Source organism: Eubalaena glacialis, chromosome 10 (genome assembly GCF_028564815.1).
Source record: "Eubalaena glacialis isolate mEubGla1 chromosome 10, mEubGla1.1.hap2.+ XY, whole genome shotgun sequence".
In the NCBI taxonomy this organism is placed as follows: domain Eukaryota; kingdom Metazoa; phylum Chordata; class Mammalia; order Artiodactyla; family Balaenidae; genus Eubalaena; species Eubalaena glacialis.
In genome coordinates, this window is record NC_083725.1 from 8,412,626 (window position 1) to 8,440,268 (window position 27,643).

At 40.2% G+C, this 27,643-nt stretch overlaps 1 protein-coding gene across 3 annotated transcripts; it reads right to left on the bottom strand.

Moving 5' to 3' along the window:
- Positions 1-4,136: 4,136 nt before the first annotated feature.
- STT3A (STT3 oligosaccharyltransferase complex catalytic subunit A) lies at positions 4,137-25,664 on the bottom strand. Of its 3 annotated transcripts, XM_061203208.1 has the most exons (19): positions 25,533-25,561; positions 24,902-24,979; positions 23,385-23,511; positions 22,554-22,614; positions 20,149-20,270; positions 19,627-19,772; positions 18,343-18,433; positions 16,894-17,000; positions 16,025-16,189; positions 14,577-14,757; positions 13,581-13,736; positions 12,529-12,620; positions 11,690-11,845; positions 11,244-11,432; positions 10,209-10,325; positions 9,989-10,091; positions 5,915-6,103; positions 5,003-5,118; positions 4,137-4,424 (listed from the first exon to the last, which is right to left on the bottom strand). In XM_061203208.1, the coding sequence occupies exons 3-19, from the start codon at positions 23,470-23,472 to the stop codon at positions 4,386-4,388; spliced, it is 2,118 nt and encodes a 705-aa protein (XP_061059191.1). In that variant the 5' UTR covers positions 23,473-23,511; positions 24,902-24,979; positions 25,533-25,561; the 3' UTR covers positions 4,137-4,385. The 3 variants fall into 3 exon arrangements, with proteins under 3 accessions (XP_061059191.1, XP_061059192.1, XP_061059193.1); XM_061203209.1 differs by lacking the exons at positions 24,902-24,979; positions 25,533-25,561 and adding an exon at positions 25,591-25,664; XM_061203210.1 differs by lacking the exon at positions 25,533-25,561 and having other exon boundaries at positions 24,902-24,986.
- Positions 25,665-27,643: the final 1,979 nt, after the last annotated feature.

Genomic DNA, 27,643 nt, shown 5'->3' on the forward strand with positions numbered 1-27,643 from the left:
TTGAAGGAAGTGCAACTGCATAGCTTAGTTCTACCTGCTCTCTTTTTTATGTTTAAGAAACGGGCAGGTAGGAGCAAAAACGCTGCATTTTACCATGCAAATTTTAAAAGCAGAATAACCAGTTTAGGTGCGAAAGTAAATTCTGAAAAAGGGACTGGCTAGAGAACAAAACAATGTGGAAAAACTGAAATAGATACTCCCTCTCAACAGTAAACTAGACTGGGAACTCAAGGCGCAGGCAAGATCATCTATTCTCCAATTCTTAAAACTGGGCCACATACAATAAGCATAACTAGCTCTTGATTGTGATACTGGTAAAATAAGTGTAAAATATGTTACACAAAAATGCATACATTTGTTTAAAGGACAAAAAACAAGACCAGAACACTTCGAAATGCTTATGTGAGAAGTTTTTAACCGTGACATCACTGTTTAGGTTTCGTATAATAAAGTAAGTTTTCCAGATCGTTTACTCCATTTTCTCTAGTTTCTGCACTGCATGCTGCAAACAAAGAATATGAAGAAAGGAAGAGGAGGACCGGACCGGCACAGTTCCTTTATGTCTGGTTAGAATTAAGGTATCTTAGCCTGAAAAAAATAAGGCATACACATCTCAGGCAGAGTATCAGTTAAAGAATAGATGCTCACAAAAACCTGTTCCCTTCTGAAACCTTACTAAAATAGTAAATTTTAAGAGTAAATTTTAAAATAAATTAACTTAATAATGAAATATTAAATTTACTATTTTAAAATAGTAAATGTTTAAAAGGCAATAACCCACAAACACAGAACATGACAAACAAAAGTTTTGCAAAGTGGAAAGTCTTTAGATGAATGGTAATTTAGAGGAAAGAAAGATGAATCCTAAAGCCAGCAATGGGAAAGCAGAAAAGCAATTTGGTTTACATCATAGAACTCCCTAAAGGCTCAAGTTGAATTAGTGACAACAGGTACTGAATGAGGTGAAGGTGGGGCTAAAAGAGGGTGAAAGACTATGTATGAAGCGAATAGACCCTTGGGTCCCCTCCCTCCTCTGTGTATACAAGGAACTGCCCCTCCCCGAAGCTGGTACTAGACTTGAGAGGGTAAATACATGGTTATCTGAACTGGAGAGCATCAGGCACAGTTAAGGCTTGGGTACCTAACTGAAACCAAAAGGATTAAGTTTATGCACTGAAGGTTGCACCTGTGAGCCTTCTTTCCTCACTTTACTCCCAGAAATCTGGCAGCCTGGCTTGTATCCTTCAGAGGACATAAAAGCCTTCTCGAGGGAATCTTACCTATATAGAAGAAAAGATCTAAAGATACCAATATCAGGGATTTTATAATGTAACAACTCAGCCAGATCACAGGAGAATGAAGCCCACATTCAATAAGCCCCACCCCACCCCAAACAGACCTTCCAGTCAGCTTTTTAGGGTCCCACTCTTTAATAAGAGCAAACAAGCAAGACTTTGAAAAGGCCTTTAATATGAAAGATGTCCAAACAAAGGAATATTCAAACAAAAAGCTCTTGGATATTTAAAAAAATACATGATAGTAGAAAAAAGTAAACAAAATAGGTTAGAAACAAAAAGTTTAGGAAATCTCCAGAAGGAAGAATAAAGATGGGAAACAGAGGATTAAATATAAGAATATTGGGAGACTAATCTAGGAAGTCCAAAATCCAAGTAACTTATTTTTCACAACAAGAAAGGGAGTCGGGGGAATCCACAAATAACTCAAGAAAATTTCCCAGACAAAAGAACTTGACCTTCCATACTTTTTCCATACTTTTCCAAACTTGACTTTTCCAAGTTTAAAGTACCCAGCTTCTGAACACATCATTGGTAAAATTTCAAAATATTACATACAAAGAGAAGATACTAAGAGGTCTGGGGAGGGAGTGAGAGGGAATGGACACATACAAAAAAAATAAGAATCAGAATATCATTGCATTTCTCAGCATTTAGAAGACAGAAAACAATGGGCCAATGCCTTCAAAAATAATTCTAAGGAAAAGTTAATCCCAACCTGGAACTCTATACCTAGCCAACCTATGAATCGTGTGATGACAGACACTCAAGATCTCAAGAAATGTATCTCCCACACACTTTCTCAGGAAGGTAGTGGTGATAAATCAAGGAAGAAGTCAGGGGATTAACACACAATATGACAGTGAAAGGATACACCAACCCAAGAGGTGTGTAGCAAACCTAGAGAGTAAACCAATCCAAACTGGAATATACCAAAACAGAAGACATCTCTAAGAATGAATACCTAATGAGTTGAACATACTAAAAGGAAGCTGACACAAATGAAGGTGAGTCTGGGGAGAAATCAGTGACAAGTACAAAACACAAGTGAAAAAACTCCCTCCAAAAAAAAGTTAAGCAGAAAAAAAAAAGTAGTAACAGTATATATACCACATGGCCTAGTTGTGAAAAGCCTTAAGGTAAAAACTACTGAGTTAACCTAAACCATAACTATAATAGAGCCTTGAGATGGTAAGAATATGTGTGTCCATGGGAATAGCAGGATGGTGAAAAAGAACCAAATCCTCAATTTCCACACCAGAAAGTCAACAGATGATACCTAAAATTGAAAAACCAACACATAGCAAAATAAAGCAAGTCATTTAATGATATGGAGGTAAGTAATATGAGAATCAGCTGAGTTGAAAGTGGGTACCTTGGGGGGGGGTGGGGGGTGGAAAACAGTGTTGTTGCTTTTTAGAATTATTTGATTTTCTTTTACACTAAGTTCACTGTAACAATGGAAATTAGAAGTGAATTTAAAAAAAAATATAGCTTCATGTAGCCTAGAAAGTAACAAAATTAAAATCATAAGAGTAACAACTACAGTGATAAAGGGTTATTCCATTCCTACAGAGGCAAATCACTAATGATCTCTAACTGGTATTACTCATATTTGTTAAAAAAAACAAACAAACAAACAAAAACCCACCTCTGAATAACCTCTTCCACTAGGGGGGAATTCTGTGTATAAATCAAGTCATGTATTTACATACAGTAAATCAAATCTTACATCAGATCTAAATCTCACCCACAGTTGAAGCACCTGGTACATAAACTGGTTTGGAAGGCTGCTTCCTGGGTACACAGGTAGACCTGAGCATACCTTTAGGAGCACCATTTTGACTTATCTGAAAGTCATGTCATTGCTCCTGTTTCTTAAACAGGTAACAGTAAAGAGTTACCTTGTATTTTTTTTTTTTTTTTAATAACTAAGGGTTTATACACATCACTGACATATGTCTTAAAATACATAAAATACCCTATTGTAACTGAACATAATGCTGTTTGTCCTGACATTAAATATAGATGGAACTCCTGTGCTTTTTGTAGCTAATTTGTCAAGGGCTTCAGAACCAGATCATGGAGCTTGTTAGTGACATATAATAACAAAGAGGCTGAGACTAAGGGAGAGAGAAGCTCACCTTTAAATAATCACAACAGTTTTAGTGCATGAGCTAAAGGAAATCGCTAAAGGATAAGTGAGAGTACTGAAAAGCTAGATTTCAGATAGATGCGTATGGTTACAAATCAGCTAATTCAAAAACACCTACTGACCATCAAGTTCTATACACAATGTTAGAGGAGTTTTTTCCTCTCCATTGAGAATAATTTCAGTTTGCCTTAAGTCTTCAAAACTACTGATTTAGTATCACTGGATTTACTCCTGTTCAAAAACAAAAACACCTAGCTAGTTCCAAAGAACACTGGTGAGATCAGGTCTGGCTAGCCACCTTCTGTCCCTTGTAGTCAAAGAGCCTCTAAGGACAAGAGATGTTGAGAACAGCGACATGATGGCAATGCAGCTGCCTTTCCTGCCCAGAAATGGCACTCCTCTGGTCCCACAAACTTTTATTCATTCAGTAAAAGCTTACTGAGCACCCACTATGTGCAAGGCATTGTGCTAGGTACTGCAGTTTTTGAAATGACAAAATTGTTTGTATATGTAGGATCTGAGCTAGTCCTTGATAGTTCTCCTGATTTGAGAGAGAAAGACAGAATGCCCCTATGTGGCTCATTTAGGGAGCTAAGAGCAAAGATGAGGTCTGTTTTCTGTCCTTCTATCAGCCCAGCATAAACTTTAGGCTTCCTCAAATCAGTCATAAGTCAAAACAAATAAGGCACGTTTTAAAAAAAATTCCCCCCTTTAATTGACCAAAGTAAAGCCATGACATTTCATTTGGTAACCTGCTCAGAATTATAAAGATCATTCCATTTGGCTCAGCCCATACTGCCCAGGACAAAACCTCCCAGACAATTCTAATCTCATCACGCTCTGTTCTTATAAACTGCATATTTTTAAACCATCTTCAGCGCCCTAAATGTGACACACTCAGTGCGAAGCAGATCAGAGCCGAACGGACATAACATTTATGTCCTTGACAAGCCTCGATTATCCAGGTCCTTCACCTGCAACAGAAAGGTATCAGTTTAATATTTACAATCATCAGGTCAACATGGGAGAGCTTCTCTACTGAGCTGGGTTCACCCAGATGGGGACAGATTATGTTGGATTATGCTGCCTGGTTTGGCTCTGGTGTGAGACTAGCTACTCTTCCAAATACAGCAAGAGTTCTCAACCTTTTCTTACGTAAGAGATATAACACACTTCTGTGTGACTCTCTATGCCGTAAGTTCTTCAGTGGGAGAGAAGAAAATGTAGTTCGACAACACACACACACACTCTCCTTCTCTCTCTCTCTCTCGCTCTGTCCCTCTCTCTCTCTCTCTCTCCCCCCACCGCCCCAAGACTGACAGTCACTAAAACAGATCAAGTCTAGCTCCAACTGGAAAAATATCACTGTAACCACTTCCAGAATGACAGAAGACTGGAGTGCCTACTTTCTAAGAACAATCTAAAATAAAAATAGAAAAATTCTAAGTGAGTCACAAGCTACTTTGTAGACATTAGAAATATCCCTATTTTATAAACATGTGGCCCCATTTTTAAGCACTAGAGCTGCTTTCTCAGTGTAACATCTGCTCACCTTGTATATCCTGACCAGCCAATGTTCTGTGGTATATGCTTCCTCCAGGACATCAAGCTCAAAGTCTTTATTCCCAATCTCAGCATTCCGAACACGGTCATAGCCTAGTGGACGCTCTAGAAAGTGACAAAAAAGGAGACACACATCTTTCTACAGTGCTATTTCCTACAGAAATACTAAGTCAACTTGATTAATCATCCCACTGGAATGTTATTCCCTAGCATGCAGTTTGTTTAGAGAGTAGGGCCTGCAGAAAAGGACATCAGTTAGTAAGGGCAAATCAAGTGTTACCCTAACTCACGTCCTCTCCGAGATGATGCTTGGCAGAGCGCATGGAGGTTATCTCTTCTAAGAGACAGAGGGCTGACTTCCAAGCACCTCTGTTCCTGAGGATTGCCACCCATGGCCTCTGTGATACACTAGCAACCCTTCTGAACCTATCAGATGTCACAGGCCTGCATCTAATTCAAAAATAGTCCCAACTGCAGAACTAAGAAAGGAAAGAAGTCAGAAAGAAAGACTTAATCAAATTACTTTCAATTTATCTGAAGAAATGTAAAGTCCTTTATCTCACTCTATCCCCTTTCACATTCCTTTCTCCACAATACCTTTTACTGAGAGGCAATAAAAAGTAATGGGCAAAAGCACAAAAGCTAGAGCCAGACTGCCTGAGTTTAACCTGACTCTGCACTAGTTACGTGACTTTGGGCAGTTAAGGAACCTACTTGTACCTCAATTTCCTCATATATAAAATGGGAATAATATTAGTATCCACCTTTTGGATTGTTGTAAGGATTAAATGAATTAGTAGATATAGAGCACTTAAAGCAGTGCCTGGCATACAAAAAACACTGTATGTGTTAGCTATTACTGTTCTTACTGTTGTTATTAACATTATCAGGAATCACTCACTGGCTTCTGTGTAGACCTGTCCAAAGCGGTAGTAACACATCTTGTACATGAGGCAATTGAGCAGCACTGGAGAACCCTCACGGTCCACACGGAATTCCCCAGTTGGAGTATAATAATCGTGTTCCTTGATATGTTTGCCTGTATCTGTGCTCCCTCCAATCCGGACCATCCAGAGAAATTTGTTGATGTCTAGAAAAAAAAGAAAAAGAAAAAGAAAAAACTGCTGTTATCACAAAGGTTGCTGGAGCTAAATCACCTAATGAAAGGTCACTATGTCTAAGGAAATTCCCCCAAATACTTTTCTAATGGGGTATAGTACCATTTAACTCTAAGTTATAAAAATAACAAAGCTAATGTATGGTCAAAACTTTTTTCCTCAAAATATACAGCTTTTCCTATAGATTTTCCTGTAGACTCCTAAAATCCTATGCTATTGGCCCAGACTTAAGTCATAACTGAAGTTAGTCCCAGGTATTAGCTAGGGCTAAGCTGTCCAATATACTAGCTATTAGCCACATGTAGCTACTGACACTTGATATGTGGCTAGTCCAAATTAAGATGTGCTGTAAGTATAAAATACATGCTGGATTTCTAAGACTTAGTCCAAAATAAAACAAAAAAAAAGTGGGTAAAATATTTTGGTTACACATTAATGTTTTAGATATATTCAGTTTAATAAAATTATTAAATTCACTTTCCCTGTTTCTCTTTACTTATTTTGATATGGCTAATAGAAAAAAAATTTTTTTTAATAAATTTATTTATTTTATTTATTTATCTTTGGCTGTGTTGGGTCTTCGTTGCTGCGAGTGGGCTTTTCTCTAGTTGCGAAGACCGGGCTTTTCTCTAGTTGCGAAGACCGGGCGCTACTCTTCCTTGCGACGCGTGGGCTTCTCGTTGCGGTGGCTTCTCTTGTTGCAGAGCACGGGCTCTAGGCATGTGGGCTTCAGTAGTTGTGGCACACGGGCTCTGAAGTTGTGGCTTGCGGGCTCTAGAGCACAGGCTCAGTAGTTGTGGCACACGAGCTTAGTTGCTCCACGGGATGTGGGATCTTCCCGGACTACGGCTCGAACCCCTGTCCCCTGCATTGGCAGGCGGATTCTTAACCACTGCGCCACCACGGAAGCCCCGCTAATAGAAAATTTTAAATGACGTATGTGGATCCCACATGTCATTGGAGAGCACTGACCTAGGGAGTAGCAGCTTTACCAAAAAGGTAGAGAAGAGAGAATGTGCTCCCTCTTGACCTACAGTTGCAAAGTTACAAACTTCTAAAGCACCTGTATGAGAAGTCAACATTTCTATGTCAAACACACTACCAGGCTCCATAAATACTGATAGCACCATCAACTCAGGTTATCTCTTAGAATATGTCACTCCCTGTATCTCCCCCAAAGGCTTTAGGGAAATAGACGATTAGTATATGATGAATCATTGATCCATTAGAAAAGATTCCTACTGCCCTACTAAAAAGGGTTCCAGGGAATATCACAGTGGTGAAGAACACAGACTCTGGATCTAAACTGCCTGGGTTTGAATTCCCACACTGCCAATTCTAGGTGGTGACCCTGAACAAGTTACCGAACCTCTCTGTGCTTCAGTTTCCTCATATGTCGAATTAGAAAAACGAGAGTATCTGCAATGATAGGGCTGCTACAGTATTATAAGTAAGAGCATGTTACCTTACATATTGTTTGTCACATAGTAAGTATTCAAGAAATAATATTATTATCCTCATGGAATGTCTGCAATCGTACCTCCATCTTTCAAATGGAAAACCTGAAGCACAGAGACTTGCCTAGACCACACAGCCAGAAATAGGACCAAAAATAAGACCCCAGAGCATCAACTCAACTATCTTAGAGTACTGATATTATAGCTCCCTGGCAGGTATGTCTGAAGCAAAAAGCTGACAAGCTTTGAGAACGGAAGAGTGCACAGCAAAAGAAATGATCAACAAAATGAAAAGGCAACCTATGGAATGGGAGAAAATATCTGTAAACCATATATCAAATAAGGGGTTAATATCCAAAATATATAAGGAACTCATACAACTCAATAGCAAAAAAACCCCAAATAATCCAATTAAAAATGGGCAAAAGACCTGAAAAGACATTTTTCCAAAGAAGAGATTCAAATGGCCAACAGGTACATGAATGAAAAGGTGCTCAACATCACTAATCATTAAGGAAACACAAAGCAAAACTACAATGAGGCATCACCTCATACCTGCTAGAATGGCTCTCGTCAAAAAGACAAAAGACATGCTGGTAAGGATGCTAAGAAAAGGGAATCCTTGTGCACTGCTGGTGGGACTGTAAATTGGTACAGACACTACAGGAGTCAGTAGGGAGGTTCCTCAAAAAATTCAAAATAGAACTACCATGTGATCCTGCAATCCCACTTCTGGGGATATATCCAGAAGAAATGAAATCAGTATCCCCAAGAGATATCAGCAGTCACTGCAGCATTATTCACAATAGCCAAGACATGGAAACAACCTTAGTCTATCAACAGATGAACAGATAAAGAAAATGTGATAGGTATATATATACGTTATCATGGAATACTAAAGATTTCAGGGAACTATCCATTTCTACCACATATGTGTGTACATTCGCATATATAAAAATACATATGCACACAAACATACATACCTACACAAATACTTTCCTGTACTATTTGGATAAATTATTATTATTATTTTTTTTTTTTTTAGTTTCTGCTTTATAACAAAGTGAATCAGTTATACATATACATATGTTCCCATATCTCTTCCCTCTTGCGTCTCCCTCCCTCCCACCTTCCCTATCCCACCCCTCTAGGTGGTCACAAAGCACCGAGCTGATCAAAACTGGATAAATTATTATTATTAGCAAGAAAAAAACCTATAATCACACACAACCAAATGGTGCTGAAACAATTGTTTGTGAAAGTTCAAGTCCTTGGGACCACATCCCTGCTATCATCATTCTTCCTCTGCTTGTACAAGACCCACCACACATAGAAACTAGTCTTATTACTTTATACTGACACTTTACATATACTATCCAGGTGGATTTGTTAAGTCTGTCTATATCAGAAGCCAGACATAATCTAAAATCTGAACATGTCTAAGAAGTAACCACATATTCAAAGAAAATTAAGACAGAAATATGAGGTAATTATTAACTGCAGGAAAACAAGTTTTTCTAGATAACAATGTAACCATGGTGTACAGGTTGACTCAGCAGTAAATAATATTTACTTAGTCATGATGAAAACACTTTATCTGGATTTAACCAAAAACTGATCATTAACTCTACTGAGAAGATGCAAGACAGAAAGGGGGAGGGGATCATAAAAAGAACTAAATTCCTTATCTACCTTAATAAGAAGTTGACACAGGGTATCTAAAATGATCGATCAATGAATAGCAGGATATACATATTATTTAGAAATATGTACATAAGTATTAGAAGAAATAACTGAAGGAATAATTTTCCTGGGAACTGATGTCATAAGGTAGTTTTAGGGGCAGAGGACTACCATTTTTTATTATAAACCTTCAGAAGTATTTAACATTTTAAAATATAAACAGGTATTGCTTTAATTTTTTAAAGTTTTTTTTAAGGCAGAGAACTATATTTGGATGATTCTTCCAAACATACGATTTTGCTAATAATCATAGGGAACATGGTTAACATATGCCATATAAATATATATATACAAAACATTTTAAGTTGGCAGATGATTCTATGGCTTAAACCCAGTAAAAAATGCTAATTCTTAAGCTCATTTTCAGAAGCCTTATATTCTCTATTGTTCACTGGTTGTGGAACTACTCCTAGGTCTTTAGACAATTATAGCATGCCATACCTACATGAGAAGAATTCTTTATATCTACTTCCTACCTGCTGCAAAAAAAAAAAAAAAAATCAAAATAACCAAACCTCAAGTTGCAAATACTTAGAAACTTCCCCACCTAAGACAATATGTTGATAAGATATTGGTAAAAGGATAGAAAAATAGGAGATTCATCTAGTTCTCTTAGAATCTATGCCTTGTAGCTAGAAATAGAATCAAGTACATTACCATCAGAGGAATACCCAGTAAGGCCTCCAAAAATGACCAGCACATAGCTAACATCAAGCTCCCTCATGATCTCATAGGCTTTTTCTTCTGTGGATGCCATTGCCTAGAAAAACACACACGCATTTCTCAGTGCAAAATTCCAGGCCATATGATCCCTCACGGAGAAGTATTTCCCACTAGACCCTGTGCATCAAACACTCAAATGACCCCTTCACCTTACCTGCCCTACTCGAGAAATATGGGTATTATTCCATGTGTTGTTATCCACTAAAATTGTCCGATTCGCCATAGCTGTAATCTGGTAGCCATAATCCCACCATGACATGACCTTCGCATCCTGAAAGAAGAATGGGAGATGGAAATAACAAGCTTCTCACTGCCTCCAAAATCCAATACAAGAGGGGTGGAAGGGCATCTGACAGGAAGTGAGATATTGCTAATTAATCAGTTTCTTCACAGAATAACATATGCCCAACAAGAAAATACATCTTGGTACCTGGTCCTACATTTACATACAATCATGAAATCTCAACGCAAATTATACAACCCAACATTGCCAATACTTTCATCCCAGATCATCTTATACAAACAAGCATAATGGTGCGGGAGGTGTAGTGGGCTGTGCAATATTTCCAAATAAACAGCCTGGTGTCATCAGATAACCATATTAAATAAATGACCAAAAACAAAGTCACAACAATCAGTTACTAAAAAGAAGGGGGGTGGGAGAGGGGGAACAAATCACAGGATAGGATGAACAAGGATTAAGAAATTCTTATAAGAATCTAACTCAGAAGTGCCATTCCCAGTAGCTATTGGAAAGAAAATCACTTCAGATTCTCAAAAGGTATAAACCAAAATGTTAAAAGTGGTTATCATTAGGTGATCCTTTATGGAAAATTTATGTCTTTTTTTTCTTTTTCTTGCTTCTATTTTCTGATTTTTCTACAATAAACATGTATTATTTATTAACTACTTTTCTTCTTTTATAATTGGGATGGCCTACCTCACGATAAAATCACCATGCTGTCAATACAAGTGTCCAAGCAGAGTGCAGATAATTACCAGTAAAGGTCGCTTATAGAAAAAATCCTGAATCGAATGGAGGTTGACCTTTAAGGCTCATTCAACACCATGTTCTAGAGTTCCAATTTCTCCAAGCTTTCCACCCATCTAAAAGCTATTTGATTCACTATAACATCAAATGTCTCTCCCTTCCTCCTACAGCACAATCCCACGCCTCCCAAATCTTCACCTCTGGAGTATTGTGACGAAGCCAATAGTACGCTTCTCGAAAGTCATCAAAAATGATCCTACTACCATCCCCACCACGAGCAGACAGCACAATGGATGGAGAGGAGTAGGCCTCGCTGGTCACCCAGGTTGAATGAAAGGTGTAGGTGATGAGAAAGAAAGCCATGACCAGTATCATGCCACTTGCCACCTAGACAAGGAAGAAGAACTGTGTTGTAAACCAAATTAAATTTACGTAACATAGAACAGCTTCTTACACACAGTCAGTAATACAGATGAGATGACTCGGAATAAATTAGAGGCTATGTGAGTTCATTCCGACCTCTTGTGACAGTGCTCTACTTTACTCCCCTTCACTCAAACAAACAAACAAAATACAAATGCAAACACACACACACAGACACACACAGTTCCCCAAGCTAGTTCTTTGCGTTGCTTAATTCTCACTTCATTCTTAATAGGGTAGGTAGAATCCTGTTGTTTCTTGTTCTTCTTGTCTGGTCGACTTATGTCCAAATTCTTCATATAAGTGGACAGCACCTGAGAGACTCCAATGCCAGAAAGAATGCACATAACAGGCGCCAACACTAGCATCAGACGCACCTGAAAAAAACAGGAAGCAAGATCACAATCGGTGTTTTACAAATTACAGATTTCAACCTATTAGTAGATGATGACATCAATTTAGGGGTTTTCAACAAACATGATTTGTCAGTGGAATGGAACAAAATAGAAGAGAAAATACTTGATACATCTATAGTAGAATATATATTTTTTTAAAGTTTGTTTTTCAGTTCTACATGTATATATGTATACCCTGAGCAATGATATGATATAAAATGTATTTCTTAACTGTGGTTTGGGATCAAAAAAGTGTGAGAAGCACTGACTTAACTGCAATATATAAACTCTCTTCTCTCTTTTAACAACCTAGCACTCAGAACCCGGGCCTTTAAGAAAAAAACATCATCTCCCTTTTTAAGACACCAGAAAGAGAGGGGAAGGAACCCGCCCAGGGTCACTTTCTCCAACAAGCGACAAAGCGCGTCTCCCTAACATAAGGGTTATGAATCCAAGGAAGGTGGGCCCCACAATCAGAATGTATGAGTGTCCCATACATTCCTGGGAAGGATCAACAACAGTGAGCAGCCTTACCACGCAGCCCCTCAAGTGCTCAGAGGGAAGCCCCTGCACAGCATCAATACTGAACCTGCCGTGCAGGGGGACGAAGAAAACCCTCAGAGCTAGGGGTGGAAAGGTTCGCTAAAACTGCAGGCATTCCTCACCATCACAGCTGAAAAGTACATGCTGGTCACACCATACATGATGATGAAAATCCGGGCATCCGACAGGTTGCTAAAGCAATAATAGAGACCAACTACAAAAGTAAAAGTAAAAAGAAGGGAAAAGCTGAAAAAACAATCATAGACACATGCAAAGAAGTTACTATGGCACTCTTTAAAACAGCAAAAAATCTGAAACCACATAAATGTCCAACATTAAGGATGTAGTTAATTACAGAATATTTATAAAATAGAATAAAATACATCAATTAAAATACTGCTGTGGAAGTTTATGAACCATATGCCTTCTTCTTTACACACATCTGTACTTAAAAAACTAACAAATGATATATCTTAAATATTATTTCTCTAAAGTAATACTAAATAACATAAATTATCATGATTATGAAATTTTAAAAGTCAGAGGAAAAACTCTATCATCTGACTTCTAATCAACAAATAAATGGATGAATATACATCAAAGCGTTAACAGTAGCAACAGGCGTGTGGTGAGAACTCCTGAAATTTTACTTTTTTAAATATTTGTCTATATTTTTACAAATGACAACTTACTTTCATAATAAGAAAAAAAAAGTTATTTTAATAAAAAAAAAAAGTCCCTACCACTGGTAAATTCTAAGACATATCTGAATTGGCCAGAAGATAAGTTAGATGAAGAGGTTTTACAGTCAGCTATGCCTATTCTCAAAATTCAATACTGCCAAGAAGAGAAACGGGGAGGAGTCAGGGATGAGGGGCGGGGTATACTAGAAGTACTCAAAAACCCTGAACTAGGGCTGAACTGTAACTTATGATACAAATGAACAGAAAACTGTGAGACTCTGAACTAGCCAGTTATCTGCAATTGTTCAACTTCTGACTTCTACTCTGCTTCAAATATTAGAAAAATGTGCTTAGCCATCCTCTGTACTGCATAGATAAACAGGCAAAAAACAAAAACAACAACAAAAACACAAGGATGAGGGTATTTTACTTATTTTGAATCAAATGATGATTCTTAGAAAGAAGGCCACTTCAGAACAAGGCAGACAGACCTGGAAACATGAAGACGAGAAGCTGCAGGTCGAAATAGTACGAGGACCAGGTCGTAGGCTGATGCTCAGACACAGAGGCGATGATGGGGATGTTGTTCTTAGCGTAAGAAGGATCCAGCAGTGAGTAGAAACGCCCTGTCCAGGGAGATATTTTTCCTGGAAGCAAAGAGGCAACAAATACTTCACAATTACTTCTGAAACAAAATAACATGTGATCCTAACTAATCACAACTTTCCATTTTAATAAGCTTCTCTGAGACAGAGGAGGACGAGGTTTTTGTTTAAATGCCACCAATACTTTGAAAATTTCACTCCTTCCTTTCTTTCAAACTTGAGAGTGCTTTTGTCAGCACAGTCAGTAGAATAAAGTCAGGTTGTATACAAACTCAGAGAGAAGGGAGGCAGAGATACTTCCTAGAAGGGTTTTAGGACAAATCTGGTCAAACCAAGGCCAATGCTATAAACTAAGTCACTCAGTCCTCCAGTGCTGCTCTGAATACACAGTCTTGGGCAAAATCAAATCAGACTCTGAGAAGTGTACGTGAGGAAGATGAAGAGAGGAGGAAAATGTGGCATGCTACCCAAACTAAACAGCCACGGTTTTGTCATATGGGATTAGATGAGGCCACACTGTAGGGCAAGCAATGTTAGGATTTCTCCCACCCTACCAATAGGAAAGAAAAGGACACACACACACACACACACACACACACACACACAAAGAGGAGAAAGATTAGCATGGTAAAATACAGTCCTGTCACCAAGTGTGGGTCTTCTGAAATTAAGAGCTGATCTAATATGATTTTCTTTCTATGCTGAATCCAAACACTGGATGACAAGAGGATTGAATGTGCAGAAGTTGGACTTTATATGCTTGAAATCAAGAGAAATAGGAGGAAAAGAATGAATCTTTCTGTGGCCAGGAAATAACCCATATTTTTGCAGTTTATTCTATGTTCATACCCATTTACACTTAATACTAAAAGCCTTCCCTACCTGTCAGCATGAGGAGAGCTCCCACGGTGAGAAGGACAAAGCCTACCAGGGAGATGACACTTCGGAAAAGAACTTCAAATTGCTGTGGATTCAACTTGCTGCGTAGATAATCCACAAAGGCATGGATCTGGCAGAGACCAAAGACCCCAAAGGCTGCCATGTGCTCTGATGAAAGGACGGGCTGTAGGTGAAAGCATATGTATGAGACTGTTAGGAAAAGAACGGGTCCAGCCTTGACCTGAATTATCCTGACCAAGTTCAGACCAAAGGGTCCAATGAGTTCTAAGGCCACCAAGGAATTAGGACCAATCTAGAGGAGGGTCTAATTCACCTGCCTCATTCTCCAAAGAATATTTAGAGTCCCCCAAAGTGTACCACACTCTATCATTATTACATCTCTGGCCTTTGCTCAGGCTATTTCTTGAGCCTCGATTGCAATTCTCACTTTCCCAAAATTTGCATTCACGGAAATTCTGATCATTCAAGGCCCAATGCAAATACCATTTCCTCCTAATCCACCAAACTGAAATCCATCACTCTCCTCTATACTCCACACCCTTTAGATCTCTTCCATAACTTAGACCAATGGTCTCAAACTCCTGCAGGCATCATAATCATGGCAGGACACAGGAAGAGGGGGGGTTTAGACACAGACTGCTGAGCCCCACCGCCAGAGCTTCTGATTCAGCAGATCTGTGGCAGGTCCCCAGAATCTGCATTTTTAATGAGTTCCCAGATGCTGCTCACCCTGCTGGTCCAGGAACCACATTTCTAGAACGACTAGACCGCAGACCAGTGGTTCTAGAAGCATGTGCTTCTCTCCCAACAAGACTGTGACTTCCTTAAGGACCAGAACCACACGTTTACTTTTAACATTTCCCAGGTATTAGCAAATTGCATACAGCAGGTGATCAGTAAAGAAATACTTGCTGACCTGAATAAGGGTTCCACTTTCATTAAGAATTTTACATGAGAAATCACACATACCACGTTATTCTCCGACTTAATAGCTGTCTCTTAACCCTGTGGGGTAATGCGGTTAAAAGGTCCAGGCTTTGCTTGCTAAAGAACTTTCACTTAGGCCCGAATAAAAGTTCAGGGGTCATTACTATTAAATGGAGTCATTCGCATTAAAAAGGACTGAAAAAGATAAGTGTGATCACTCAACATTAACTCAGCTCAGCCAAAATATCCCTCCTCCTCCCATAAACCTAAGCCAAGTTAGGAGTCATTAAATTCAAACTTCATGAACAAATATTAACACACTCCAGGAGGCAGACTTTAATGACCAATGACTCTGTTGCTTCAGTTAACAGAAGCAGTGTTAGCAAGGTCAGACCTGTGAATAAGTTTTACTATCCTCACCAGAATCCAAGATAAATCAATTTAGTTGGAGCTGCTTAGAAAAAGGGGAAGAAGCTAAAAACCCCACTCAGTCTAGGGCTCACCTGAAAACCCACGAAGGAGATCTGCATGGAAAGAATGGTGCCCAGGCAGTAAACAGTACAGTAGGCCACATAGATCCGGTGGGAGAAACGTCCTGTGAGCATCAGCACCAGTACATGAAGCGGGATCAAGTTGATCAGGAACACATACCCTCCCCATGAAGAGACCTAGGACAGGATGAAAGAGAAAAGTTCGTCTGAGCACTCCTCCTTGGATCACCACCATCGTACCTTAGGATGTTACCTGTGACCTTTTTAAAGAACATCTCTTTACAGTAACCAAAAACTTTATTTACACCAAGTGGTTTAAAGAGTTTAAATAACCGACTTCTTTAAGTAGGAAAATGAAATTAACACCCATTACTGTCACTCAATCCTCTGTTCGCTATGGCTCCTGCCATCACGATCACAAAACAAGAGGCCCCCAACTCTCAGCATTAATCTGGATACACCCTATACTGTAAGGTCACACAGAGGATTTAGGGATTCAAGGGAAATGTGAGCAAGTGGAAGCAGTTAAGGAAAGAAGTCTCGGTGTTTACAAGATTGAAGAGAAAAAAATATACATCAGGAAAGGAAAAATTTAAGGGGAACACACCAGAAAAGAGAGTTGGCCAACCAATATGTACCCACAGGAAATATAGTATCTGGAGACCTTTAAAAATTAAAAAAATTATCTCTATCTTGCTATTATACAATGGATATCCCTGCCTGCCTTGGATTAGGCTTTGTATGGACACAAGAGACAATAAAGACTTTTAGCCTCTAGTTCATGGTCTCAAAGCCCAAGAGCTACTTCCAATTTATATCAGTTGATCCCAATACGTATTCAGACATAGAGAGACTCCTGAAAGTAGGGAGTGAAGAGTTACCATGTAGAAATAAGCAAGGGCACACTTGGCTGCCCAATAGATGGAACCAGTCTTTACTGCTTTGATCCACATGTAGTAGGTGAGTAGCATGCAGAAGATGGCAATCCCTGCAGAAAGAACACAAAAATTCAGTAAAAGGCCATGCTGGAATAGTATTTAATACTGTTCTGGAACAAACTACCTGGATTCATATCTCAGACCTACTACCCATTAACAGTGTAATTACTCTACCTCCCTTTGTCTCAGTTTCCTGTAAAAGAGTCCATAATAGTATCTACTTCATAAAACTGTTGTGAAGACAAATTTAACTATTGCATGTAAAGCACTCAGAATAGTACCTAGCATGCAGCAAGCACTCAGTAAGTGTTAGTCATTATTACTACTATTCTTTCCAGGCACTAAATTCCCTGCTGTTTCAGTCCTAAAGATATCCCGTACTATCAAGCACCAGCCTGCCTCTACATCTTACCACAAGCTGGTCCGTATGCCCTGACTGCCTCTCTCCTTAATATTTGCCTAACGAAGTTCCAACTTCAGGGCCCAGTTCAAATACAACTACTTCCAAAAAGCCTTCCGTGATCCCCAAATCTGAATTAATCTCTCCTCTCACCACGTTCCCAAAGTACTCTGTTCACCCTTCTCTCATGGCACATAATACTATCTGCCCATCATTATTTATTTTTATAGTCTGCATTAATCTGTGTTAATAGATTATGGGCTAACATAATTTTATTCATTATCTATCCCTATAATTCCTTAATTATAAGCCAATACTCCTATTCATTAACTATCTTTATAATACCTAACACTGTTTTACCAATAACATTCAATAAATACAGGTTGAATTGGAAATAAGTCAATAAAAGTCACTATAGTTTTAAGAATATCCATTCCTCTCATCTAAGAAAATAAAGCAAATGATTACAATGTTAAAACAATAGTACCAACCAACATTAACACTTAACTCTACTTTTAGAAGTATAGAGATGAGCCAAAGGCCTTATATAAGGAAAATTATCAGCTACCTTTCTAGAGGAGATGACAGAGAGAGAATATAAACTTGTCTGAGGTCCCTTCCTGCCCTTTTGTTTTTTTTGGATGTGGACTGTTTTTAAAGACTCTACTGAATCTGTTACAGCATTGCTTCTGTTTTATGTTTTGGTCCCCTGGCCGAGAGGCATGTGGGATCCTAGCTCCCCGACCAGGGATCAAACCCACACCCCCTGCACTGGAAGGCAAAGTCTCAACCACTGGACCACCAGGGAAGTCCCTTCCTGCCCATTTCTAATGTTCTCACCCAGACACCATTTTTGCTATCACTAATCTTCTCACCCAGACACCATTTTTGCTATCACTAAACAACAGATTTGAACCCAGATTCTACTGCACTTCATGAAGCTCTACTGGATAATGAGGTGAACAGATCCTCTTCAGCACTTTAAGTCTTACCTTCATTATCATAGGAGCCAGCCACAGATCGGGAGATATAGCCAGGAACTACAGCAATCATGGCAGCAGCAAGAAGTCCAGCTCCTGCATCCTGTAAGACAAGAGGGGTAACAGGAAGTTAACACCAATACATCTGTGAAAGAGAAGAGAGGATCCGCTAGTCCATTCTGCTTACAATGGGCCCAGAGGACAGTGTGACACTTTCCACGGTAGATGTGGTGCTAGAAATGCTAGAAATGTTCGCAGCACAAGAAAGCTACATACTTCACAACCAATTCCCTGCGATGATGTCAAGTCTGAAACTGAGTACACACATGCTAAGAACAGACAAATCATGTAAGCTGTCAGATGCTGCCCCAGAATGGGTTGTTTGGCTGGAGTATCCCCAGACTTATGAGTCCCTACCCCTAACAATATCTGCACACCACAGGAACACCAGTCACACTTCTACAAGTTATTCAAGGACAATCAAAGGAAGACCATAAGTATTTGAGCTAAAAAGCCAACAAAGAGAGGTGACAATCTCTCTGGACTAAAGATGCCGGGAGCTTAGATAATAAAGCTGGAATATTCCTAGGCAATCTGTGAACTCAGGAGAGAGGAACAACAAAGTATAACCCACACTCCAAAAAAGGAAGGACTTGTCTGTTCGAAAGAGTCAAATTTGGAACAAGGGCAGCAAGGAGAAGGATGAAAACGTTTCCAAATTAAACTCAAGTTTCCCAAGCCCTCCTACTAGTCTATCACCTCTCAGGTATCTCCCTGACACCATAGCCACAAACTAAGAATAGCATCCAGGGAGCCAGGGTCAGCAATGCAGAAACCTAGAAGAGAGTCAGTATTATGGAGCCTACTACAAAAGCCAAGTGGTTTAAGAATTTTTAAATAAACATTTGAAAAAAAATCAACAAATAATTGCTAACTGTCCATTTCCAGTAGGAAGAACTAACCACTTCGGAACGCTTCTTGTAGTTATTTTTCCTCTCCCTTAGATTGTGAGGAATTCAAAATCTAAACCTCATTTTAAATATTTTTTTTCCCGTATGTAGCAATTTATATTTGACCTTCATATGTTCTCTTATAAAGTTAAACAGTTGCTAATGATAAGAAACCACATATTCTAGGGAGGGGCTGGGGTGAACTCAGTAATTCGGCTCAGCAAAAGCTGTCTTTAGCCCCTGGCTCCTTGCCCTTCTAAGGCTCTCAGTCCCCCACCCTTTAGCATCAACTTGAGAGGTTCAACAACATTCATTCCCAAGCCTCCTGTCACCCCAAATCCTTCACCTTGAGCTCTTTGGTAAGGTGGTACGTGACGATGGTGGTGAAGGAAGAGAAGAGAGGGGCCAGGAACACACAGACATTCCGAATGTCGATGGTGATGTGGAAAAAATGGAGGACATGGTAGATTGCAGCGGAGGTGATCATTAAGCCTGTAACAAGAAGAAAGGCCAATAGGTTATCCTAGTAAGACAAAGACCTTAAGGGAAAGAGAAAGGGAAAATCCAAGTATCAATAAAGTGATAACACAGGTTTTGACAAACCACCAGAAATACTAATACAGCAACTGCAGGAGGCCTATAAATTTCTCTCCTATGGATTCAAGCAGAAGTCCAGAATTTATGAAAAACTACCCATTCCCGCTCTCCCATACATGTTCTCCCTTCTATATAAGATCTACTTTTAGGAATCTGCAATCAGAATGAAATTACAAGTGTCACAAAATGAAGATATTAGAAATAAAAGACACTGTTCCATAATATACAAATATCTTATTGCTGTGAAGAAAAAAAATCCTGTTCCCCTCACCTGGGTAAATTGTTCCTCCAATGATTCGTCCCAAAGGGTACCAGGCCCGGTCATCAAACCAGTTATGGAATTTATAAAATCCCTCCTCAGCCAGGAACCGGGTAGTCCGATAATTAAAGTACCTATAACAAGAAAGAAATGAATTGTGTCTCCTCCTCACCATACCCAAACACTTGCCTCAATTTGCAGTGACTTTTGCTCCTCAGGTTACACCACTGAGGAACTTATCATTGCTCCAATAAAAGTCAGTTTGGTACCAAAAAGTATTTCAAGCATGAAAAATCATTTTACATCACCATAAGCCTCCTCATTTCTAGCTCCATGCTTGTCTCAGTTAAAGCACTGCTTCTCTCATAAGGAAATGCAACCGTAGTCTAACCTTATAAGAAAACACTCAAGAAGAATGCTTCACCAGGCTGGCATGTAGTAGGCATTAGCCCCAGTCAGAAAATTCAAGCACTCAAAAGACAGGACAGCTGAGATGTGGACACCAATAGACTTGACTCTTTTCAAGTGACGGGAACACACAGAAGAATACTTCCATACCACAGGCAAGGAGACAAGGATAACTTTAGGTGATGAGCATCTCTAAAGATGTGGGTGTAACACCATACGCAGGATGAACATTTTTTAGTCCACTCCATAACACAAACTTCTTAATAAGTGTTTAAACTTGTAATTAGATCTACTCATGTTGTTATCTAAAATAGTTCTGAATGCCACCTCCATGGTAGCATAAAAATACAGACTACATAAAAAATACTTGACATAAAATGCTTACAGTTATACACGGACACAGTTCTTTAGGTCCAAGCTATGTAACCCCTTCTCTTAAGTTTCTCATTTAAAAAGAAATAAAAAAGAAAGACAAAAATATATATGGAAATAATAAAAATATAAACAAATAAATAAAATAAAGGGAGTTGTTTAATCACTAAAGATAATCATGACTAACCATCTTTCCTGCCCACCCCTCTAACCCTATTTCCTCATTGGTCAGTCAAGTTTTAGCAGCTGAAGTAAGTAGAGTAGCAGGTGGCAGAAATCTCTATCCTTCTGGTTGTTGCTGATGAATGTTATTTTGGTAACTGTCAGGGAGACAGAAGGGATGAGGGGAGCAGGCAGTCAACATGTGTCAGAATCATGTCCTTTACCTAACAGTAGGAGAGGCAGAGTGAGACAGAGGAAGTGCAAGTTAGTGGGAAAAGGTCTGGCCTGGGTTCACACCCTGGGCCTCAGTTTCCTGCTCTGCAAAAAGAAGTGTCAAATCACATGATCTGTACAGTCCCTTCCATCTCTACAACTACAGAGCAGATGCTCTTGCTTTCCCTGACCATCTCATCTCAGTGTTCGCTCATCTAGAGGGTCTGAGAAAAAGCCCTAACAGACTGGTGATCAAGAAACAAAAGGATATAAGTTTCCTCATTCATGAGAGAGAAAAAAAAAAAAACAGAAAAAATTGATTTGGGAGGCCCCAAAGAAAAGATCTGTATGCCTCCAAAGTGCTTTCAAATATCTACACAAAACAATATGACAAATTGCAAACACATGCAGGTATTAAACTTGAATCAATGCTCCATAAACTGAATATGCTATTTTTAAGATATCAATGATGTTTCAAGAACCTATGATTCTGGTTCTCCAAATTTTTAATTAAGTCTTAACGTTAGGTAACATAATATAGTTACTCCAGTGTCTAGAAACAGACAAACGTAGATTCAAATCCTGGCTCCTCCATTCACTCTGTGTGTAACCTTGAATGGTCTCTGCCAGCCTCAGCCACATTTGTGGAAAAGAGACACCACTACCTCCTTCTCGTAGGGTTATTGTAAGGATTTATAGATAATCTGTAAAACAGTTCTTGGAACAAAATGAAGCTCAGTAAATGTTTTTCACCTATGCCTCTTTTTATCTAATAAAATCTCCAATCCAACTCACAGCTTTAAATTTTCCTCAGTGTCTTAGAACTTAACTGACAGGCCCAATTTCTATCATATTCACTGTTAAACAGAAAAAAGTCACAGATCTCAAGTTCATGACCTATAATTTTTCTTTTGAACCTCAAACACACATCAGGCCCAGGCCCCTTTCCCTCAATCTGCACCATTAACTGTCTACCAAGCTGAGAAGCCAGGCTTCTCTTAGCTTAGCCAGATCTTAAGAGACAGGCACACCAGCAACGCCTCTCTCATTTTTTAAGAGTTTGAGAGACTCACTTGGTTTCAAATTCCAACAGAAATGTTTCAAAAGGAGACAATTATCTCCTTTGGAAAACTTGAGAGTTTTCCCCCCAAAATGTATAGAAAGTCCATCCCCATCACGGAGAGCTCACTGGAACGTGAATCTGAAAACCATGAACCTAAATGCTTCCCAAAGGAAATACCAGACCAAGCAAAGGTACTCACGGATCAAATTCATGGATGACACTTTCAAATCTCAGGACAGCAAAGAGACGAGTGGAGAACGCTGTAAAAACCAGAGAACTATTATTTTAATGGTAATGTACCAAGAAAAACAATAGTAGGTAGTAGTATTATAGAGATAATAGTATTATCCAGCACACAAGTCACAGGAAATACAAAATGATGCTGAATAAAGTATTTATCCATTCCTCCCACACAGAAGAAACAAAGAAGTTCGCTTTCCCCTGACAATGACACCTACATTTCCACTTAAGTAGGACACATTTAACTACTTATTATCAAGGCCTATGACAACACATTCACCTACTAATATTGCACCCAATTTACATGGTCGTCTTGTATATATACTGACCTCCCCTCCCCACAACCTCACCTCCCCAAACCTCAGTTTGAAGCAAACTAAGAGGTAAGGAAATCAAGACTACTTATGACTCATGAAGAGCTAGAAAAACCTAAGAAAACAGAGTAAGTTCTGGAGAGATTTTCAGAAATACTAAGGCAGGCAACCACAGAAGGCAAGTATCTTTTACAAAATTCAGTATCTCAGAGTCCCCAGTATCTCTTTCAGTCCTAAGAGAAAACAGAATTAGTACAGCGTGCTTCTCATTCTTTCCCAGATCACTAGTCCCAACTTTTATAATCCTTGTGTTTCTTTTATTTTGCTTTCACAAAATTCTACTGATTGAGAACAGTAAAAAGAACACATTACAATCTGCTGGAAAAAAACAAGGCATTTAAGCGAGCCATTGTTGATTTTTTCAAGATTTTCTCCTTTCCATATCTGAAGAAAGAGAGGTCCACATGCACACTCACATAACACAGCAGCCATTGACAGAATTAGAAGCTTCAGAAGTGTGTCCTGCTTCTCATAGGACAACCGTAAAAATCCCAGCTTGGTCATCTTGACATCAATGGGTGGCAACAGATGACACTCAAATAGCTAAAATGGAAAAGTCAAGACCATAAGATATTAAACACCTTCAATTTACCTAATTCAGTTTCATATTTTATGGTGGTAGAGAAACACAGAGGCAGGAGTAATGCACACACCAGAGAGGGTCAGGGCTAATACTAATACCCAAGCCAAGCCTGAATTATGACCAACTGGCAAGTAAGTAGGCACGTCAGGTCTGTGAGTCAAGGACGAAAAGGAATGAGACTCTATCACCATAATTCTGTTTCCCAGTCCTCGCAGCTAACAAACACATAAGCACAATTGGCAACAGTGTGGTACAACAGGAGTAAAGAAGAAACACAGAAAAAAGGGGGTTGGAGGAAGACATGCAAAGAAAACAGGAAAGACTGGAAATAGAGAAAAGAATAATTAAATGGAGAAACAGAGCATTCAAGAAAAGGCAGGAATGTATGAAAGAAAGCAGGGAATGAGCACAGAAGTGAAAGCAGAAGGCTGAGAAATAGAAGTCATGACTGAATCAGCAGTTTACAGCCCTAAATTTCAGCTTCAACTGACTGGCTGCAAACTTTCTGCTCCAAATCCCAGTGGGGTTGCAGGGTCGACTACAGAGCACGACTGCTCACTCACTAATGCACGTACAGTCATGCACTCAGGAAGAGAGGGAGATACACACAGATCACTGCACTTTCAATCGCTTACATCACACTATAACTACTGCTCAGATCTACACCCACTTCCCATCAGCTGTCTCAAAGCATCCTGGAATCGACACTGCTGATTTAAGCCACTGATCCCAGAGACAGCTCATGGAACCAGATGACAATCTGGAAGGAAAAGAGAATAAAATTTTCCTACTAAAGCAAAGAAAGGTTGGGCTGGGGGTGGTGGTGGGGGGTACTATATTAAAATAAAATGTTGAGGGAAGCAGGCTGCAGACCATCCAGAATGGTGATCACTTTGGCGGACAAGATTTACCAGCACTAATTAGGAGGTTAGCTATTTCTGTTTAAGACAGCACTGCCGTCTTAAACCATAAGCTGGTCAAGGGCTAAGTGACAAAGAATATGATAATAAAGAATATGCAACACTGTACAAGACTGCAGGGGAAAAAAAGGAACCTGGATCCTTCCTGATCTTTCTCCCACTATTACTAGAGTAAAGGAGGGGAAAAAATAATACTGGACAGGGTGGAAGGCATGAAGAATCATGTATTTCTAGCTCCACCTGTGGGAAGTCAAGCACCTTTTCCATAATTAACTGTCCCAGAGGGGTGGTTTTACATTTAACCCTAATCCCAAAGGAAAACCTTATCTTGCAATCAAAACTAAACACCTAACTCCAGGTAGCCCCTAATCCAGCCACATCCCTCAGGTCTGTACTTGTTTTCTCCCACGCCTGAAACAGGAAAACTTACCACCGCTGAGCTGATATGAGCCACACGCCTAGACGACTAAGCGGACGAAATGAGAGTACTAGAACCTCTACCTGAAAACTGAGTAAAGGAGCTGGTAATTTAGGCCAGGACCTTAAGGGAGTTTCCATACTGTGCTCTCTGGTCGTGTTCGCACACCGCTAAAGCAAATAAAGGCAAAGACACTTTCCTTAAAGCACCTGGCATCTGTCCTCCACCTCGTCTGTGCCGGCAAGCTGTGGCCCCCTGTCCCACCCTGGCTCTAGTTCCGAAGACGGCAACCTGCCCACCCGCTGGCCCACACGCTTTCTCACACTCGCCCCACCCTCCCCCACTTCTGCTCACTCCTGCGCCGCCCTCCTCCCTCCGTCTCCCACCTTCACGAACTGCAACACCCCGGACACCACCCAGCGCGGGACACCCCACCGCCTCAGCATCCTGAGCGCCATCCCCTTCAGGACTAGTCCCAGGGTCCGATCTTTTCCACGCCCTCCTAGCCTAAGCGCCCGCCCCATCCTAGACCCCCCCATCCTTACATTCCAGGTCGTCCCCCACACGCCCCACGCCCCCTCCTCTGCAAGGCCCCAGACTCTGCCCGCGCCTACGCCCACGCCCGACGCCGTTAAAGCCCCACCAGCGCCTTGGACTGCACCTGCCCCTAACCCTCAAGTCATATCCTAAGGTCTTCTCACCTGACCCGGCTTCCTCAGGAATCCGCTCGCCTCCCCCTGCCATCCGTTCAGCGGCGCACCCAACCCTGGCAGCGTCGGGTCCGCCTCCCGGACCGCGCCCCATTGGTTGGCTCAGGGCCAATAAGAGAGTTGAAGAGAGCGATAGGATGGTGGAACTGTCTGTCAGACTCGGAGGCGTGGACGAAGCCTCGCTCCCACTTTTTAACTGGACAATACAGATATCATTTAGCAGCCGGAAGGCGGGACTTCGTGCAACCGCCGAGCCATGATAGGCCGGCTCGTGAGAGCGAGAGCGCGGAAAGACCACACTCGGAGCAGTTTGGTTGAGGGCCGAGCAGTGACGTGTCGGTCTGCGGGCCGCGAAGGAGTCGCGAGCGGAAGGTGTGGCGCGTTTAGCACAGTCACGTGACAAGAAGCGGAAACTACGCGAAGGAATGGGCAGGAACTACAACTCCCGAAAAGCTGGGCTGAGGTCGCTCGTCTCCGTTTGTGAGAGTTTCGTTTCTTTAAAGGTAGAAATTGATGTTGCCTAATATAAGGTTAAAGGAGAGGTGGGAAGAATTTTCTACCTATTCTCAATGAAACCTCAATCGCTTCCCGGTCCAGACCGCTGCATCTTGTGGAGGATCTTGTCTGACAGTTCGCTGAAGAGCTATGTTTGACTTTGCTCCGGTAAACTGCGATGGACGAGAGCCCTGCATATGTCACGAGGCATTTATTTCCCTTTCTTAAGCCCCTGACCTCGTGAATGAGCATGCCTAGGGCTAAAGGGGTCGTCGGGGTTCGGTGGGAAGAATCTACGCTGCGGGCTGAGTCCTCCACGGTCGCAGAGGCGGTCCTCCCAAAGCGTAGACAGGCTTCTTCCCGGAACCAGCTTGCAGCCTGGCGGTGCTTTGCTCACCCCTTTGTAAGTAACCTGCCAGTGAAAGCTGCCCTAACTGCCTCTCTTCCCCTTCTCTCCTCACACAAAGAAACGTTGCTTGAAGGCACGGAAGGGGGCGAAGTTTCAGCAGCCAATTCCATCACCTCTCAGACACGCACTCCCACTCCCTACACATCTCAGTGAGCAAGAGCCACACCGACAAAAATGGGAGCATCCGGCAACTGTTCAAATTTAGTGCCAGTGTCACTCCTTTCTCTTCGCGGTTACTCTACTGTTGAATGCAACCGACCAAACTTACTGAAAGCATATTAAATCAGTACTTCAAAATCACGTGTAGTTTTCAAATTTTACACGACCAGGTTCACCCCAGGATGTTATGAGTCAATAGATCTGCTTTTTCGTTTTGTATTTATGTGTTCAGTGTCATTTTATTTACAGAAGGAAACTGAAGCTGAACCTGAAGGAACTGCAGAACTTCAAGCAAATGCTTCTTCAAAACGAGTTTTTCTTTAAAAAAAAAAAAAAGGAATTAAAATTAGAAAGATTCCTTTACATTAAAAAAAAATACTGTTTCAAGAACATTTAAGATATCGAGGTTCTTGTGTTTTTTTTTTTTTTTTGAATTACTAAATCTGTTTCTTAAAGGGCTATGTTTAACTTCCCAGGTGGTACAATTAAGTCAACTTTTTCACAAGTCAAAATATACTACTAAAGAACAAAGTTCAAAATCTAAGCCAAGAATCAACTGTACTCCAATAACAATTTCTAAAAAATCTAATGCTATTTTTAGGATGATTCTTTAATATTAGTTGATAGAGAAAGGCTTATCTATAAGTAAAAGTCAGGATGGCAAAATCATGGGGAAAATTATAGTTATTATAAACCCAGAGATTATACACGAACATTCAGTATATCAGTTAATCTCTCTCCCTCCTGACTTATTGGACCAAAAGTTTTGATTTGGTTCCGAAAAACTTTTTACAGTCCTATCAGTTGTTTAAAATAATGCTATTTTTAGCTTGCTTTGTAGGAGATGTCATTCCTGTGGAGCTTTTGGTCTTTCCTGAAGTGTCTACTTACCTCTTTTATATTATTGATTGAAAGAAACATGTCTTCATCTCACCTGGAGCAGACCAGAGTAACAGTACGTTTTCTTCTTGAAGATGTTCT

Bases quoted from the DNA above. Each gene is read 5' to 3' on its own strand.
- STT3A (XM_061203209.1), bottom strand. From the start codon at position 23,472: ATGACCAAGCTGGGATTTTTACGGTTGTCCTATGAGAAGCAGGACACA. The intron at 14,758-16,024 runs GTGAGCCCTAGA...TTTCACCTACAG, and splicing joins TCTCCTTCGTGGGTTTTCAG to CCCGTCCTTTCATCAGAGCA. The intron at 4,425-5,002 runs GTGAGCAGATGT...TTTCTGTTGCAG, and splicing joins GGCTGGTCAGGATATACAAG to GTGAAGGACCTGGATAATCG.